This window comes from Cyrtonyx montezumae, unplaced genomic scaffold (assembly GCF_038088225.1).
Source record: "Cyrtonyx montezumae isolate F1298 unplaced genomic scaffold, pur_monq_1.0 scaffold_1, whole genome shotgun sequence".
Classification (NCBI taxonomy): Eukaryota; Metazoa; Chordata; class Aves; order Galliformes; family Odontophoridae; genus Cyrtonyx; species Cyrtonyx montezumae.
The window spans coordinates 20,640,842-20,660,520 of record NW_027071825.1 but is presented as its reverse complement, the minus strand read 5'-3'; the positions used below and the strand labels follow the sequence as shown (position 1 = coordinate 20,660,520).

Here is a 19,679-nt window from a genome sequence, read left to right as displayed (position 1 = left end):
GCACCCAGATTTTTGTCAGCTCAGAGATACGCGTGTAACGCCGCTGAGCTCCCGCTATGAGAGGGGTAGGCTCCCGTACAGCGTGCGGGGCAGCAGCACGGCAGCTTCCTCCCGCTTCTCTCCGCCGCACACACCTGCCGCAGCGCGGTACCGGCACAAAGGCCGGAGCTGCAGAACGGATCGATGTCGGGCAGCGCGGGGCCTTTGTGCCCGCACGCCGCCACCATTTCACGGCCGCTTACAGCGGGCGGCTCCCGAGGGCGCGACCCGCCCCCCATCCCGGAGCCGCTTCCCCTCGGCAGCCGCGGCGGGGCGAGCTCGGGGCCGCCGCCGCCGCCTCCCCCCGAGCCGCCGAGTGCCGGGGGCTCCGCGCCGCCCCGCTCCCATCGCGTCCCGCGGGCGGCCCCGCTCCCGGCCCCGCCGCCTCCCGCCCCGCGCGGCTGTCACTCAGCGGCCGCGCCGCGCCCGGCCCCCCTCGCGCCGCCGGGTGGGCTCCCCGCGCCTCCTCCCCCCCGCCCGGCGGCCCGCGAGGCCTACCCGCCGCCGCCCCCCACTCACTTGAACCTGCTGTCCATGGTCACATCGCGGGCCCGGGCGGCCGCTCCGGCGCCCCCGAGGGAGAAGCCCCGCGCCCGGCGGGGAAGAGAGGGCCCTCTCCCTGCGGCCCGGGCCGGCTCAGCGCTGCCGCGGCGGCGGGCGGCGGCCCATGGCTGCTCCGCTCCCCCGGCTCGGGCCGCGACTGCACGGAGCGGCGGCACCGCCTCCTCCCCCCCGTCTCTCAGTTCCTGTTGCCGCGGCTCAGGCATCCTCTGGGAACCAGGAAGCTCCGCGGCCGCACGGGGAGCCGCGGTCGGCCGGACGTGCGGCCGTGTCGGCGCGCGGCTCGGCCCCGGCCGTGGGCAGGTGCGCGGGGCAGCCCCGCGCGGAGCCGCCGCCCGCCGGAACGCGGCCTCTGTGCCCCCGTGGGTGACGGCCACGCGCGTCCCGGCGGACGGCGGCGCCCTGAGGGCAGCCCGGGGTCGCGCTCCGCTCCCTCCCGGCTGCCCTCCCTTCCTTCCCTTCCTTTCCCGGCGCTTTGAATTTGCTCCGCTCGGAGGAAAAATTAAGTTCTTCGTGCTGAAGGTCATTAATTGTGATTTAACCTGTTTGGCTTTGCTTTTTACCGAGTTCTAAACGCTCTCCGGAACTGTTGAAGAAGTAATGCAGTGGGAAGAAGTGGTGGAGCGAATGCACGGTCCTGTAAACACACACGAAAAACTTTGTAACCCCGAGAACTCCCAGTGAGTTTGGAAAGGGAGAAATAACAACATTCTCCTTGAGCGTGTTCCAAGCCGCGTTCGCCTGTGATGCTCTGAGGGCCAAACTCCCACCACTACCACTCCCCCACCAGCACAGCACCGAACTGCACATCACTGCCAGCCCGGCCAGGGGCACGGTGCTGCTCACTGCACCGCTCCCCAAAACCAGTCCCTGCATCAGCAGTTGAAAAATAGGGAAAATTCAGGCCAATTCTATATTAAACTTATAAAACAGCATTAATACATAACTGTGTCTGGAAAAAAAAGAAATCAAATAACCAAAAGCCAGGAAATTACAAATACTGGATTTGCCAAAGCAATAATGTCTTGGCTTCGTTACACTTCCTACACACCTCACAGGATATAGATTAAATAATAATAAAACGTAGAGAATGTGCAGTGAAACCAACTGGAATTTCCAGCAGAAATCTCAGCGTTGGGATTTTCTTGGTTTTCAAGCAGTTACTTTCCCAGCCTTCATTTTACATTAATTCTTGGCTACCTTTAACAGAGAGCATTTGCAACTCCCCCTGAAGTAAGTGAAGGGGTCCGGTCTTTGCGTCCTTAACACATCACCGTGCATTTCACATAGCATTTTGTTTTTAGTAAAAACCATCACCAGGAGAGGCCCTTGCAGCAGGCGGCTTTGGCGCACGGCTGTAAAATTTAACTTCTCAGCTAGGATCAATCTGGACCAGCAGGCAAGGAGATGGGGTGCGGGAGGCTGGGAGCCCCAGGCTGGGACCCGTGTGCAGAGGTGCAGAGTGACCACATCCTGCCTGGAGGGAAGTGGGGAAGGAGAGGACTCGATTCTCGCCGTGTCTCCTGCCTCCCTCCCACTCTCCGTCTCTGTCCCCATGTGTGCTGCAAAGCATGCAGAATTCAGAGCTCACTGCTGCCCAAAATGGCTAGCGACTTAGCTAGATCGAATTTGGGCCTGGTGATGACCCAAACACTGAGGTAGTTTATTCGCAGAGTAACTCAGTTCTGAAGTGTACTAGAAGAACAACAATGCGCTATGTTCCAGGATTTCAGTAATTCAGTATTTTGAATGGCATTAAATATTTTATAAGGCTGTTGTTTCTTTTTCTCTCCTAAACTGCTGCTGCTTCCAACAGAAGAGCCTGAAGGCCTGTCGGACATCTACATCAAAGTCCCACCAGCCTTAGAATGAACGTCTGTCTGGGCAAATACGATCATCAGACCCTTCCAAATGCATTTTACTGTAATTGGGAAGGAAATAGGTAGAGTTTCTTTCCCGGAGTAAATACATTCCTTGACACTGAGAAAGAAAATGACTGCACCGTGATCAGGCACCATGCTGCCTCACGCCCTGCCTGTCTGCAGGAGCAGGGAGAGCAGGCAAAGTTCACCTGTAAAAGAGAGGACGCACGAGACGGACCACTGTGGAGATGAGTCTCACGTCTCTCTGAGCCATTATTGCAGGCTCTGTGAAAGCAGGAGGAGGCATCTATGCCCTGCTTACACTTAGGGCATGCATTCAAGACTGTCTTGCAGGCACAGCAGCTAGAGAGTTACTTTATTACAGTTTTTTAATGAAAGACGGTGTTTTAAGAGAAGTACTGCTGTTCAAAACCACCTCTTCCTACCTTGTTTGAACCCTTGGAAGGGGTTAAGGCAGAAGGAGAAACTGAAAGAAAATTCTAATAGCTATGCAGATAATGTATGACCGCAGTGTGCTCTGAAGTTGTGAACATCCTATTTACCTTTCTTTAGTTTTCTTTTTCCTTTCCAAATTAGAAGACAAACCCCATGATATTCGGGCTTTTCAGAATTAGTGTTCTATCAGTTAACCCAGAAGATATGAAGCATTTTTCTTTATACTTTGTATAACTCTAAAATGGCTGAGCTCTGCCTAAGTTCTCCTTAAAAGGTCACTGCAGGGACTGCTGTAGGAGGATTTGCACGGGGTGGGGGAGGATGAGCATTGATTTCATAGGTATGAGAAACTAAGCACTATGTGATTTAAAGGTACAGATTCCTCCTCAACCTTAACTGTAGTTAACTGGTAGTGAATACTAATTATTCATCTTCACAGCGCTGTAATAATGAGAAGGAGCCATAAAGGTCATAGAGGTATACATAACCATGATTCAGCTCTTCTATGCCCTCTTAGAAGAGGTGTTGGTATAGACCTATGAGACTCAATTTTCTCCCAAACTAATTAACGCATCTCAATAAGTAGGAGCTGGCCTGAGAAACAGACAAAAGCCTGATTCATCCACATCAGATAAGGAGAGGATGGAAATGAGTCAGGGCAGCTCCTGCTCAAGGATCAACATACTCAACCTTATAGCACGTATTTTAGTTTACAACCAAATTCAATATGGAAACGACAGGAGATGTGGTTGAAAAACACCAAACAAAATTCAAAAACAAGCCTCCGCATCCTTTCTAATATGGAGCACTCTGCCATTCTCTGCCAAATCAAAACCACATGGCCTTGGGTCTATAAAAGTTGTGCAGAGTGCAGTTTGGATCTCAAAAAGGGATATGAGAAACAGACAAGGGGCGGCCACACATCGCGCCGCTTGGGAATGGTGGAGCAAGCAAGAAGAGCTACATGAGAACCCCACCATTTTTTTAAAGCTGAAACCATTACATACACACAGTTGGTGATTTTCTCTTGTCAGGGAAGAGGGGGCAGAGAGAAGGGAAGGGATCACAGCCTGAGGAAACAACAAGCAGTCTGTTAGGCATTTAGCAGGGGGTGAATTTGAGTGCTCCCAACATGAACTGCAAGCAAGTGTGATTCATAGGAGGAGCTTACAGGGAATGCAGGAAACAGGATTCATCCTACAAGCAGTGACAGTCCTGTGAAATGTCAGGGAGGGGGGTAGGGATCACTGCCTGAATCCAGCTCTGTACAGGTCGGATTCCCCACCGCAGATGGCTTCATCTAAGTTTTTTGTTTGTTTTTTTCTCTTTTAACTCATCATCTCTTATCACCTCCATAAGCCAGAACACGTGTTTCATGACTCAAGGGAGATCCCTTGAGTACTACAGAGGTCTTCCTTGGTCAGGTATACTTCATTCAACAGTAAAACATACTACTGAGAAATAATAAGAAAAAAAAAAACCTTCCTCTTAAATGCTACTGACACCAATAAAGGGATTTCCTGTGGAACACTGTTAGCAAAGCTCGTGAAAAAAAAAAAAAAAGAGAGAGAAAAAGATGTCCCCCCTGAGAACATCATCAGGTTTGTCAAAAGTGTCAACACAGAAAAGATAACATTTCCCACTGTATGGTTATACCAAAATATTTCTTGGAACATATTTGTATGATGAACAGTATACATCTTCCACCAAGAATTACTTCATTTGCCACAGAGCCTGCATATGCAGGGATCACTTTTAGTACTCACGTGCTCACAAGGATTAACCTTTTTAATGCTATCTCATCTGCTACCAGTGCATCTCCTAATGATGTCCTCATCTGATCAGACCTCGCAAACTTGGAAAGCATCTCTTAGAGCAAAGTACTGGCCTCAGAGAGAGTTTGCTTTTCATTTAAAGAGATCAGAGGTTATTTTCTCACCCTTTTGTCAGAATCATATGCATACCCACCCCAAATTGTAAATGCAGAGACAATGTAATCTCCTTATGCAAAACCCTGTAAACCTGCAAACTGACAAACTCATTGAAATTCTTAGCCATGATACTAGCATGAGACAATAGTTAAGAGAAAATACTTGGATTTAGAATCTACATTAAGTCATTTCATAATACAGTTCCTTTAATGGCAAACCCAGTATCTGACAGCATCCCTCAGCAATGCTACTGTAAAGACTGTCTGCTCAAATGTTGCCCAGGTAAACACAGCCATTAATTAATCAGTGAGCACCAAGGGAGATGTCGCTACCTAGATAGGAATAATGACTCCCTGCTTTGTAATCAATATGTCCTAGCACAGAGCCCAAGAAAGCAAGTCTTCTTAATCAGGCCAACTGATCTAGCTGTCAAACTCACCATGTTACATTAGTAGGCCAGTTTAAAATGAGTGCTTTCACCATGACTAGTTACAGACCAAATCATCGCTTAGAAACATTCTGACTTGTATGAATTGTCTGTAAAGCTGTAAAAACAAAAATAATGTCGCTGTCATTTCTTTTGATTCTGAAATCAGAAGCTTGTACTTCAATTGTAATTAGCAAAAGTTTACACCGTAAGTTTAACAAAGAATGTTTGCTTAAACCAAAGTTTAAAGAGCTCAGATGCTCAGAAGGTTAAATGTTTACAATACAGCAGTATTAACCCAGCTTTTGTTCACAGATAGTATTTGTAAATCCTAGCAGTCTGATCTTTATTACGTTTTGTTATTAGCTCCATTGTCTACAGAAGTTGTCAAGTGCATGTCTAGTAAAGCATGAACATTGCAGTGGAGCAGTGGGGTCAGATGGTACTTTTCAACATGCATATATGCTGGAGAAGGAAATCACTCGTTCTAGTCATTTGCAAGTAAAAGTTTATTACCAGCACAAACATATTCTTGCTGAATAAATTCTTCTCTTTAGGTAAAAATATACTCTTCACACTTCTCATTTTAAATGCCATGGGTTGTTCACTACCTGATGAATCTGGCACTCATTAAAACTACCATGGAGCAAGATATTTTTTGCCGTATTTGAAAATTATTTTTAAAAAGTTCTATTTGAGGAAGGCACACTTCCCCTTGGTTGAGGAAGGTCTGGCTAGAGATCATCTATGCAAACTCAATGCACACAGATCTGTGGGCCCTGGTGGGATGCACTCACAAGTGCTGAGAGAGTTGGCAGAAGTGACTGCTGAACCACTCGCTATCTTTGACAGGTCATGGAGAGTAGGAGAGGTACCTGAGCACTGATGGAAAGCTACTGTCACTCCTGTTTTCAAAAAGGGCAAGAAGGAGGAGCCAGAAAACTACTAGGTGGTGAGGTGGATTGAGCACTGGCTGACTGGCACAGCTCAGTGAGTTGTGATCAGCAATTCAGTCTAGTTGGAGGACTGTAACCAGTGGTGTTCCCCAGGGCTCAGTATTGGGCCTGGTCTTGTTCAACATCTTCATCAATGACTGAGTGAAAGGACAGAACACACCTCATCAAGTTCTGCAAAGATATGAACTTGGGAGGAGTGGCTGATATACCAGAAGGCTGTGCTGCCATTCAACAAGACCTGGGAAGGCTGGGGAGTTAAACAGAGAGGGATCTTATGAAGTTCCACAAGAGCAAGTGCAGACTTCTACACCTGGGGAGGAATAACCACATGCATCAATACAGGCTGGGGCTGACCTGCTGGAAAAGACCTCTGCAGAGAAGGACCTGGGTGTCCTGGAGGTCAGCAGGTTGGCAATGAGTCAGCAGTGTGCCCTGGTGGCCACGAAAGGCAATGGTATCCTGGAGTGCATTAATAAGAGCATGGCCAGCAGGTCAAGGGAGGTGATCCTCCCCCTCTATTCCGCCTTGGTGAGACCACATCTGGAGTGCTGTGTACTGTTCTGGGCTCCTCAGTTCAACAAATACAGGGAACTCCTTGTGAGAGTCCAGTGGAGAGCCACAAAGATTATTAGGGGCTTCTCCCTTACGAGGAAAGGCTGAGAGACTTGGGACTGTTCAGCCCAGGGAAGATAAGACAAGGGGGTTCTTGTCAGTGCTTATAAATATGTAATGGACAGGAGTCAAGTGGTTGGGCCAGGTTTTTTTTCTCAGTGGTGCCCAGCAACCAGAAAAGGGGAAATCAGCACAAACTGGAACAAAGGAGGTTCCTTCTGAACATGAGGAAAATCTTCTTTACAGTGAGGGTGAGAGGGCACTGGAACAGTGCTCAGAGAGGCTGTGGATTCTCCTTCTAATGAGACATTCAAAATCCACCTGAATGATTTCCTGTGTAATCTCCTGTAGGGAACCTGCTTTAGCAGGAGTTGGACTCCTGCTAAAAAAAAATTAATTCTGCTGTAATTTGAATGTGGCTTCCTTGCAGTGAGGCCAAATTTACATAAAATTAGAAACTGAGCTTTATTAAAATGACTGCATCTAAGAAGTGTGTAAGATATCTTGGAAAATGTTATATTTAGCAAAAACAAAAAATTCAGTAAATCAGGCAATACTAAATGTTAAAAGAACAGTTTCCAGCTGCTTGTTTATCATGGATTAAGGCCCTCTGTACACAGTGCCATTATTATGAAAGCCAATACATTGACATGTGTTTTGTATGGAAATTTGCTACATCAAAAAAAAGCCCATTTTCCAGATCTACAGGCAATATTTGATTTTAAAATAGTCATCAGAGGTGGCAAAATTTTATATTTATTTGCATACAAAAAATGTAAAAGCACTCTTCTAAGGTTTCCCCATCAGCATGTCCTGCAGCTTCTCCAGCCTACATGTACTAGTACTGAGGCTGACAGAACGTAGAGCCCATGGTGCCCATGTCTTGGGTCAGATATTTGTGTTTTTCTTTGGGTTTTCTTTACTCATAATTAATTAAAATCAGATAATTTAGCCACAAGGTTTCTTCTTAGGAAAATGAACCTTTCCTCTAATAACATAAAAATCATTGTCACTTTCTCAAAGACAAAATAATGACATCATGTAATTGTAATGTAGGTGTATAGTGAACTTTTTGAGGAAGACTTCCTGCACTTCTGTTGCTCTAACTCTTAGTTATGCAATTGGATCACAAATAAATCACTGGAATATCACATACACCTTTTGCAGCTTTCTTCATACAAAGCTATTGGGACAACTGACACAGTAATCATACAGACAGTTCAGACAGATGGTTTTAGATCCCTATATATATATATTTGCAATCACTGAGTCACTACTGGATCAGATACCAAAGGCACTAAACTGATTGAGAGATTCTAAGCACAGCAGATGTGAGCGTAATCTCCAGTAGTTAACTAATACAGTAAACTGCCACGATTATCTGGATACTTACTGATGATTGAGGTTAATAGCTGGCTATAATAAGATGGGCAGAAGAACATGGCAGCCCAAGAAAAGCAGGGCCAATGGACTGTCCTTGGGCAGTATGGCCATGCATTGTACAGCCGATGACATAATTTACTGGAACTAGTCCAGCTGCTTACTTTAACCACTGGAGCTGTGGGACCAGTTTAAGAGCAGAAAAGTGGTAAGATTCCACACCATTTGACACTTGAGGGAATTCAGAAAGATGGCAGCAGATACCTCAGTATCAACAGCCAGCCTGCTCACCGTCTTGCAGGGCTTCAGCCCTCACTGATGGGAACACAGGCTACTCAGCAGTCCTCAAGTGTCACTGAAAGGCTGCCACAGAATCAGGCCATTTTGTTCTTAGAGTCCCACACAAGCACAGAAATTAAATCATACTGTTCTTGCTTATTCTGCACAAAATTCTCCGTCTGTTGCTTTTCTCAATCATTCAATTAGAATGTCATTTTCTTCATACTCTACTATATTATTAACAGATGCTGGAGCTGAATGGGTATGTGTTCCTGGGACAGACCTATTACTGAGTGAAAATGTCTAGTAACACTTAGACTCTCATACCACATCGATGCATCTCCCTGCCATGTGGGATCCCACAGGTAGGAAGGGACCTCCAGTGGTCACCTCACCTGAGAGTAGGTTGTTCTGGAACAGCTGCTCAGGGCCTCGTCCTGCTGGAAATATCCCCAATGGCAGAGACACTGAAGCTTTGCCAGGCAGACACTGAATGTATGATCACCTTCACATGAAAAAATAAGTTCCAGTGTCACTTTGGAATTTCCCATGTTTCAACTTGTCTTCATGACCTCTGTGCCCTGCTCAGGAAGACCTGGCTCCATGGGCCCTGCACCTTCCCTTGGAAGCTACAGATGGCAATGAGGTTCCCCCACAGCTTCCTCTCCTGTAGGCTGAACAAGAGCAACTCCTGGCCCCTGCTTGTGCATCACACTCTCAGCCCCACCAGTTGTAGGTGAATACTGACCAGTTTGTAGGTGAATACTGGTCATTGCTTCCATCCAAACCCTGACACAGACATGATGCCCTAGCTCCCTGTTGCTGAGGCCACTGCCCTGCCTCTCACTGCCACCTCAGCTCCCAGCTGGCCTTCCCCAGCACATCCCACCTGCTCATTCCTGAGGTCACACAAGTGCAGGGCTTGGGGTTTGCATCCCAGGTGAAGCTGAGATACAGACCTCACATAGCCCTACATATTCTTCAGGAGAAAGAGAAGACGGAACTCATTGTGCACACTATAGCATCACCCAGCAGCACAGAGCAGGAAATGCAGCTAAAACTGTTGTGCAGCTGCAGTTGGCACATCAGTGGGAACACCAAGCCTTCAAGGCAAGATGTTGAGATGTCAACCAAGAAAGCAGCACTCTTCTAAATCCTGCATGAGTTTCTGGCTCTGAAAAAGTGGTGTCATGGCAACATTCTCATCACTACCATCCTTGAAGCAGTTTATCTCTTGATGAACTATCCAAAACCAGCTTTAGTAATGCATGAGAACTGATGGGCTACATTAAAGTAGCACCTTAAAATGCTCATTTACAAAAATCCATTTTTTTTTCTGTTGCAATATCCTGAAAAACAAAGCAGCAATATAACCCAAGGATCTTCTCCATATTACCACTGCATGGTATCCAACAGTCCAACAGCATTTCTCACAGCTCTACCAGCACCTAAGCTTCTTAGATGCTAGCTGTTAAACACGGAATTTTGTTCTGAGCTTTACCTTACTTCTACGTCAAATAATTTATGAGCATTTCAAAAAGCATTGTGAAAGCTGTCATCATTCAAAGCTTAACAGTTTGCTCATCTCATCTGGCATTGATTATTAACGTTCAGTTTGTGTATGTTCATCAGGGCTGGGCCTATTCCACAGGGTATGGATCAGTTGATCTGGAATTTGCCAAGTGAAAATATTTTTGATAGCTTAATAAATATCCTCGGTACCATCATTTATACTTAGCATAATCATATTCATTAATGACTCACGACATCACAATTTTGATCACTCATTCCACTTTTTCTATTACATTACAAACTATTTTGCACTCCATTTTTTTCTGAAGTAACATATACTGTGCTTGGCAAGTGGGAAGACACAGGGAAAATAGTTTTACTAAACAATATGTCATTTTTCTTTCTCAAAGAACACATCAGCCACTAGCAGACTCACGAGATCTAATCCATATGAGAATTCCTCAAATGTGTTACAAAATGTAGGTGGAATCTTGCAAAAGAAACTTTTCTTCAAACTGTAAAGTTGGGATAGCAATTAGGTCTCATCTATCATTCAGTATGGTTAACAGAAAGACAAATAATAAAGAACCTGAAGAAAAAATTTCTTTGTCTTTTGTTCCATAGTAAAACTCGAGGATACTTCCAGGCACTGGTTAAGTGAACAAAACACATTTGCAACTGCAAGATCTCCTTAAAGAGCCTCCAGCTTTGCCTGAAAACATGGTATACTGTAATTCTAATGCAACACAGATTGTTTCCAGTATATTAAAACTACACATGGTGCAAAATGTTCTGTTATCAATCTGCTCGTGTCACATAAGCTATTCTTTAATGGACATGGCAAGAGTTGCTTGAAATACTCTGTGGTGTCCATAAACTGATCCAAGTGCCTATCCATTCCTTCCGCTGCTTTTGCAAGACTGCCTTTGTTACATGCTATCCATGAGCAATTTACATTTCTTATCATGTGGTTACTGACTTGTAACAGCAGAAACCCTGGCCTGCTAAGGAAGCCAGTGAGTATTTTTGACAGATCTGGGCATTAACAGAAGAACCAGTGCAAGCTACCTTTAACATACACAACAGTCCCATGTCCCCCAGACCATCTGCTTCCCCAGAAACACAGGTAGCTCAGCACAGCCACAGAGATATAGCTATGTGGGCTCTGCTGCCACAGCTGCATTTCTGCTGAACTCCCCTGATGTTACACAGTCACCCATGCTGACACCAGCCAACTAACTGGGGATGAGCAAGGGGCTTCAGATAATTCCCTCCCCCATTTCCTGGTGACTGTTTCCACAGTCAAGCATCCAAGAGTAAGTATTTGCAGAACTGGGCCATGGAAATATCTGCCAACAGAGAATCTTTTCCTCGATGCTGTAAAACCAAATCTGCAATCTCCTCCCAGCTTTAGAAGAAGCTGTATTGAAAACATATGTCCTGCAGCAGTACTGCAAGGCAAATAGGATACTGAGCAACTGGGACAGCACGGCTGACCTGCGTCCTGCTCGCGATTTGTCTCTCTGCTGCCTTGCTTCCTTTGCTGCTCATTTGCTATCTCCCCCCTCTAACAGAGATTTGCAGAAACATCACCAAGAAAAAGGGTGCTCAGTAAGAAATGGAGTATCCTGAAGAACGAGTACAAGTGGAGGGGGGAACTGGTCAAAGCTCTCTGACAAAAATAGGGTCAGTATGCTTTTGTGTGACAAGAAACAATAGTAATATAAGCAGAAGTAGAAAATTGCAATACATTATGATTTTTTTTTTTAAGGAACTCCTCTGTCCTTGGTGTGCTTTCAGATTTCACTATTCATTTCTGTCTAAGGAATACTCACAGTCTGTAAATGTTTGTCTCTTCCTCTAATGTTAATAAATTGCCATGAGAAAAACAGTCGGCATTTTATGCTTCACAGAATATTTTCTTGCTGTTCAGAGACTATGCAGTTATTGTGGGGTAAGAAGTTGATATTACTAAACTTCTTACGCAATCATAACATTCAGATAAGGAATCTTGATCTCACTACATTCCATTCAAACTTACCCAAAATATCCCTTTTTTTTTTTTTTTTTTGGAATATTTTTCCCAAATATTGAATTATTTTCCTCAGTGTGTTTATTTCTTCAATATTCTTCTGCTGGCAGATTATTCCTGCAGGTAGTTCCCTGTCACCAGTCTGTCATCAGAACTCCTGCCACCAGCTCTTTCTGGGCACAGGAGAAGAGAGTGCAAAGGTCTCTTTGTCAAGTTTCCAAGAGACAGTTGCCTTTACCCCTTCTTGGTGCTCAGAATGCTTCCCCTGGCCTCCTAACTAAGGCTGCCAAGGCCCCACTCCCTTCCTATTCCATGCATCATTTCACTGCACAGACCTTTCTGTCCTCAGTGTTTGTCTCGTATCAGTTTTTACCCACCGTGTATCCTTGCAGACTCGTCCTGGGGAGTGAATCACTTTACCCATGAGACTGCAGCTATGCAGCAGGGCTGCCTTCCCCAGTGAATCTGGTGAATTTTAAGCTGAGACTTTGGGCATTAAACTCTGATCTTTTTCTGGGTGAAGCTGTCTGATCAGATTCTGTCAGCAGAGAATCACAGCCCAAGTTCCTGTTGAAGATCATTTTGTTTCTGATCATTGTTTTCTAAGCATTAGCACCTGAAAATAAATAAATAAATAAAACAACCCAAAACTAAGAGGTCAACTGTTAAATTTGGCAACCCCCAAGATGAGCTGTTTGTAGCAGGGAAAGCATTCTAATTCAGAAATTTGTTTGTGGTTGCATTATTCCCATCTGCTGTACCTTCAGACGCTGAAGGGTGTTAGTGCAGTAACAGGAAACAGTTTGTGCTCGGTCAGATGCGCTTTGTTACCGGATGAGTCACTGCGGCCTTCCTCTCTCTCCTGATACAAGTTTATCTTTTGTTGTTCTCATAGTTTTTACTTTGCACACATGAACATGTTCTTACATCCACTTGTAACACTGATAACATTACAACCATCGTTACACTGCTAACGTTGTTCCATTTCTCAGAACGACCTCGTGGTTTTTACTTAAATCACCTTCAACCCCAAATAATGGACTGCACATAGAGGCAGGGCAAGAAATGCCAAAGGAGACAGATTTTGCCCCAGATCACCACCATCAGTCTGTCTTCCCAGGAGTCAGGTGGTTCATGCCAGCTGATGGTCTGCCTCTGCATTTTAAGCTTCCAATAAGAAACTATAAAAGCAGTGCTGACGATGACCTAGAGTGATAAAAAGTAGATTTTGAATTATTTTAAGACTTTGTTTGCGCATTTTTGTACAAAACCCAAATGTTTACTAATCGGGTCAAGGCATGTGCCTGTTCAGGAGCCATCACACTATTGTTGAAGAATCTGGCAAAATTCTCAGCTCTACTCTAGTTTATGGCTCTCTTTGCCAGACTGCTCTGTCATTTTCCAAGAAGAGTGTATTTCTTGGACTCGCTGTCCCAGCTGGTTTATTGATTCCATGGCTCACCCTTCCAAATCACTGTTCCAGCTCATTGATGATTCTATCCAGTGCTGGTTACACACAGCATTGCTGAAAATCATCTTTCCTTTGAAAAGCCATGTGTTGATCAGTATTTTTAGTTGACAGATATACTTAGCCAAGCTGAAAATCTCCACATTTTCTACTTGTGTTTTTCCTGCAGAAGGCAACGAGCTGTTTTCTGCAATAAACTCTTCTGTTTTGCCCATACTTATGGCCACAATCCACGCTCTAAATCACTGTCCACATTATTTTAACATAAATTCCCTTTCAAATACCCTTCTAATTCAATGGCATGCTGTAAATCAAATGCACACTATTATAACTGCCTTGAGACTCAACTAGAGCTCTTCAAATATACTCTTTAAAAGCACAGAGTTTATGGCAAGCTTCAGGGTAAATTTACAGCATGATACACAAAGACTTAGTCACAGGATAAAATTCTGCATGCAGAAAAGCTTAATAGTTTGGTCTTCTCAAACACACAGGTGGTTCACTTTAGAAATACATACAGTCTCGCTGAAGTTAATGGAATTATGTGCAAACTTAAGGTCAAGCACATGCATACGTATTTTCAGGAATATCTCCAGTATCCCATTTATCTAAACAGATACACATTTCAAATCTTACCTTTAGCATGTAGCTTGCCTCAAGAGATCACCAAGAGATTGGCTCCAATAAGTCACACTAATTAAAACTTCTTCTAAGTGTACCGAGGCAATACAATCATACACAAAAGACCCACAGGGGCAAGCTTAGGAGTACCCCAGCCTGCTCTTACAGCTTATGGTGAGGAGGTATGTTATGAGTTTGCAGAGCTTTATCAAGCAAAATTGAGGATAGGCAAATGCTACAGCACTACCTATCTTTCCCCTAAGCCCTTGAGAAAACAACAAGACAGGCAATCTGGATGTGATTCCCATCAGCCCTGCCTTTCCTCCCACTCCCCAGTGACCACACAGAGAAGCCCACCCCTGTCAGGCAGCCTCTAAGCCTGGCTTTCTCTGTTTCATCTGCATGCCCAAGGCCGTGAGCCCTTTCTACCCAGCTGATTTGGATGGATATCAAGCTGACAGCCACGATGAAGACCACAAGCAGCACAAATAGCAGTCCTCATTGTTTGATATAAACTAATATATTATATATTTTCCAAGAGATTTCTACCAGTGCACAGGAGCTCCACAGTAAACCTGCAGCTGGGTCTCCATGTATGCAATCACAACAACAGATCAGTACTAACCCTGGGCAGCAACAATAGGGAACAAGCATGCTACGCTTCAGAGCCCAACTTTCTGATCATCTTGCCAGCAGTAACAGTCTCTGTGACAGACAGGGCATATTAAAAATGCTAAAAAAAGTTAGACTGGCTAATATTTGTACAGCAGTTTTGCTACCACAAGCCAAGAGAAAACGTCTCAATGTATATGCCTTCCAAAGAAGTCCCAGAGGAGGACTCCAGATTGCAATTCATGTCTAGATTGCCTGATTTATTAAGCTCCTCATCTGCTGAATTCAGCCGCCTACAGAAACTAATCCCAACATGCTACCTTAATGAGATAGCAAATATTACACGCTATTCACCAAGAAGAGAACCTAAAACAGCGAGCTTAAACAATTCATTGTACAGAACAGAGAAAGATACTGGCAACTGCAGACCATACTGATGCCATTTCTTCCCTGGTGTTTCTGGTCAGCATCAAACTCCGTCACAAACAATTGCTTCATTTTGTCTGAAAAACAGCTTCTTCCCTTAGGTAACTGCTTAGGTAGCTCATTCTGCAATCTTGTCGATATTCAGTAGGTCTTCCCACTGCGTCAATGGTATAAAATAGTTAATTAACACTGATACATTTTAAGGCATTTTAAGGCCACCTCAGATCACACAATGAGATTATGGTTGCTAGCTGGAGGCCTGACCCAAATGACTTCACTTCCATAGATAACTTCTGGCAGCACATATCCACTTTGCAGTCAGCAAGGCTGCACGTCTGAAGGACCCACTTGATTGTCGTGTGTAGAAGTACAGCAGTCTAGATTAACTGCTTAACAGACGCTAATAACTCAGGTTGTAAATCAAGTTTCTGAGTGCTTAAATGGATGCCTGCCTTTACTGTCATTTATATGAAGCAAGAAACTCAAACAGAAGAAATGTGAAGAAAAACTTGCTAAAATGTGACTAAAGACATGGAATCATAGAAAACTTTAAGTTGGAAGGGACCTACAAGGATTCTTGTATCCAGTCCCAGGCTCCACACAGGGCCACCCAAAATCCAACTCTTATGTCTGAGAGAACTATTGAAATGCTTCTTGAACTCCAGTAGCTCAGGGCCTGCCCAGGGCCCTGGGCAGCCTACTCCATGCTCACCACCCTCTGAGGCAGAACCTTTTCCTAACCCTTACTCTCCACAGCTCCATGTTATTCCTTCAGGTCCTGCCACTATCACCAGAGAGCAGAGGTCAGTGCTGCCGCTCCTGATGATATACGTGATACTCAGTTATTCAAATCCTACTCACAGCCACGTACCTACAAATGGTTTTTAAGAAGGAATACTATTAAGAGGTAGAATTATCTCCCGAGGTTGAAATAAATTATAAAGAAATAAGAAAGGACAATGTAATTGGAATGGAAAGTTCTGTTTAGAATAACATGTAAGTATGAGAAGTTCTAGAGAGATTACCATGATAACCTGCTACTGAAATCCACTCTCTTTTTTATTAAAATGATGATACCAACAGAATTCTATAATGAACAATCTTAGCTTATAAGAGCCAGTGTTTCCTAGTAATGAGTTATTGAGGTTACTCCTGAACATGGTATCTGACAGATTTCTTTATGAAACCATTATTGAACTGACAAACAAGGTTATTTCCTACTTTACATTAGAAATGATGTTATAGAAAAGTTGCACGTGCAAAACAGTTTTGAATTAAGTAATCAGAAGTTGACTCCGGTTAAAAAGAAAAGGAAACAAATGTAGACCTATGATTTCTATTTCAAAGGGGAAAACTGTAAGGAAGAGAAGCCAAATAAGCTGTCCTGAAGAAATCTAAAATATGAACACAAAAGCATTTTAGAATTTGCTTAAATTAAATGCACTAAATCCAAGTGGAACTTGTAAGTGGGGAAAGTTTGGGAAGGGGCTTGGTAAGTAGCCAGATGATAGCCATTTCCCAAAGAATTTTAGGAGTAAGCATGGAAGCTAACACAAACTGATAGGGCTGATATAGCTGCGAAAAATAAAATAACAACCAACACCACTTACAGGTGGTCTCACACCAGGTGAGGCCCTCCCAGAAGAGACAGGCCAGTGGCTCACCTAGTTGAGCAAAACAAAGGCTGTGAGGACAGTAGATCAAAGTTTCCAACTGTCCTGGAAACTGGTAGCAACAACAGCTATTACCTTAGGTTATAATACCAGCAACAAAAGCAGATGGGCTACAAACAAACAAATAAAACAGGATTCATGTAGGCTTAGAGAGAAAATAAGTTTTCTTGAGGAGATTTGAAGCACCCTCCCAGTAGGAGCAAACACCTAACTAGTTCTGTAATCAGCTATGAAGGGATAACAACTGTTGCTGTTTGGGTTAGACAAGGCACCAAAGAGTGACAGAAAGGGTCATTCCTGACCTCCATCTCAGACTCCTATCTTTAGCCTATAACTCTGCCCTATTCTAAATACCCTAATAAGTAAATGCATTTTCTTGCACTTTACTGAGTTGTACAATACATCTTCAGGGAAAACAATAACAGAGCTCTTGTGCATGGTTGTTTTTTTTTTTTCGTTTTTTTTTTTTTCCAGAGCCAGGGACTGAAGCCATGGCATTTGGATGAAAATATCTTTATTCTTGCCCAGTTTTCTTCTGTGGAGCCAAAGTGTCTGATCCTACTGGCATCCAGCGTCAGTTCTGATTTCAGTCCAGTAACCTGGTAACTTTGGACCGTCATCTTTTACACTGCAGAATATTTTTTATGGTCTCCATAGCCAAGTTTATCATTGTCACCTCTCACAGTGCACCAGTGCTGCTGACTGGGTTAGGCTGTTTGTCACTGCTTTCTGGCCTTTCCATCCCACGGTTCAGAGTTCACATAACTGACACGTAAACTGTTTTTCTCTTTTACTCCTTTATTTTCCCGATTGCACAGAATTACTCTGAAGAATCATGTCATCTGTTTCAGTCATCTTTGCTTTTGGCAAGTATGTTTCAATATCCACTTCCTGATCCTATTCCTAAATAATCAGAAATAGAAAAATGCGAATATAAATATGCCACTATGAAGCCAATGCCAAATGACTCCTATGTCTCCAGTGTCCTATATTGTAACAACACAATCAACATTTCAAATCTTGCAAAAGGTTTTCACATTAGTGTTGTCACAGGGGGCTCCGTGAAGCTGCCTGCAGTGTCTGCGGTTGTGCAGCGTGCCAGCCCTCCCAGCTGAAAGATCAAGCTTGGGATTTCAGGCTCAGAAACCAGAAACAAGGCCACATTTTCTAGATTGCAACATAGGCAAGTAAATACAAAACTGACGAGAGTAAGCACTTTTTATCCCAGGATCTGAGAGGAGAACCAGGGATAGATTCCTCGAACTTGGAAAGGAAGCAGCTTGCAGGAGCACTGGGGTTGGTATCAATATGACATAGATGCAGATTTCCACATTGCTTGAGAACTACATGCTTTTAATCTTTGTCTAAGTCAACATTTACTTTTTCTTTTAACATTTCACTGTCATAGTGACCAATGCCTTTTGTCATTAGACAGAGAAATCAGATTCCAAAATCTCTCATTGGTTAAGAGGAAAAAAGGCACCTACGTCACATACATGGCTTGGTATTTCTCCAGGCCACCAGGAAACAGGAAAACAAAAAGTCTACACTAGCACATTGCTGTTAGTTTTCAGGAGCTCTAGGTGTCAAAAGCCTGACAGTTTAATGCATGCCTTTGATTTAGTGGTGGAAGGTCTGCATTGCATTCAGCAGATTCTTCCAGTGATTTGGAGGCCAGATTTCATCTTCCATATTCTCAAGGGTTTTTAGCACACCGACACATACATGGCAGGCCAGCATCCTCTCACATTGAGTTAGTAAGAATTCCTATCTTGCTTTGGATTATAAATGGTTTTAATGAGTTTTGGCACATTCTCCTGTGAACAAGGTTTTCAAAAGCCTTAATCTTTACCAATCATTAGTGAGAAGAGAACTCAAAGCATCATGACTTTGTTTGCTCACACCTGTACCATACATGCAGGATGGGAGGGGAGAGGATCCTGACAGCTTTGTGCTGGCACTGGTGTTCTGGTCAGAAGTAAGGGAAACTGCACCTTCCCTGGTAGTGAATGAGCATGCTCATGTGGAAGAAGCTTATAAAAACAAGAGGTTTTTTGTTTGCTTGTTTAACGGATGCAGCACACAGCCAGCCAGGCAGTTTCCAGCACTGGCAGGATCACCTCTCACAGCAGTGAGGAGAGTTTTCCACAGGAGCTGGAAGGGACTGAAAGACACTGCAGAGAACTGTGGGCTTGAGAGCAAAGGATAGTTCCCTTGTTAGTTTCTTTATAAAGCAGTTAAATTACAGTGCCCAATCAGTAGCTGAGCGGCTGTTTTAAGAGTACCTTATTTTGCATTTGACTAGAACAGTTCTCAGAGAGAGAGAAACCCTGCCCGGTGCACTTGCTGCAAGGACGAGGGCTGGTGGCACCCTTCCGAAGTCTCACCAGAGCCCCACTTTAGCATCATCTTCCTAACCAGTCTGCCGAGTCCCTCTGAGCTCAGGGGAAAGGCAGAGATGTCCATGCTGCCAGGCTCGGCCCAGCCCCAGCTGCGGAGGAGCCCACTCCAGCCAAAGTGAGAGTGAATTCTGGGTATAACGCAGCAAAGCTGAAAATAGCAGGATTTCACAGGCGGCTTTGAAGTTTCACTGCTTAATTCTGTTCCAGTGCAGAAATGTCACAGTCAGTTTCCTACACCCTGGCTGACAGACCCAGGAGCCGCAGAGCTGCCCTCGGGGCAGTGCCTGGATGTCACCGGGCACCAGAATCCTGTCACAGCAGGCGGGGCACGGCTGTGGGACTAATCTCCTGCAGCCATGTCACCGAGGTAGTTGTAAAAGGGTGCTCAGTACCAGTAGCACTGTAGGCATAACTGGTCCTACAAAGTGCT

At 44.4% G+C, this 19,679-nt stretch overlaps 1 protein-coding gene across 2 annotated transcripts in view; it reads right to left on the bottom strand.

Annotated features, from left to right (window-relative positions):
* The window catches only part of DENND1B (DENN domain containing 1B), a 144,629-nt gene extending 143,865 nt beyond the window's left edge, over positions 1-764 (bottom strand). For both annotated transcript variants that reach the window (XM_065743041.1, XM_065743033.1), the window contains exon 1: positions 559-764. In XM_065743041.1, coding sequence (XP_065599113.1) covers positions 559-575 — 17 coding nt within the window. In that variant the 5' untranslated portion in view covers positions 576-764. The remainder of the gene's footprint in view (positions 1-558) is intronic.
* Positions 765-19,679: the final 18,915 nt, after the last annotated feature.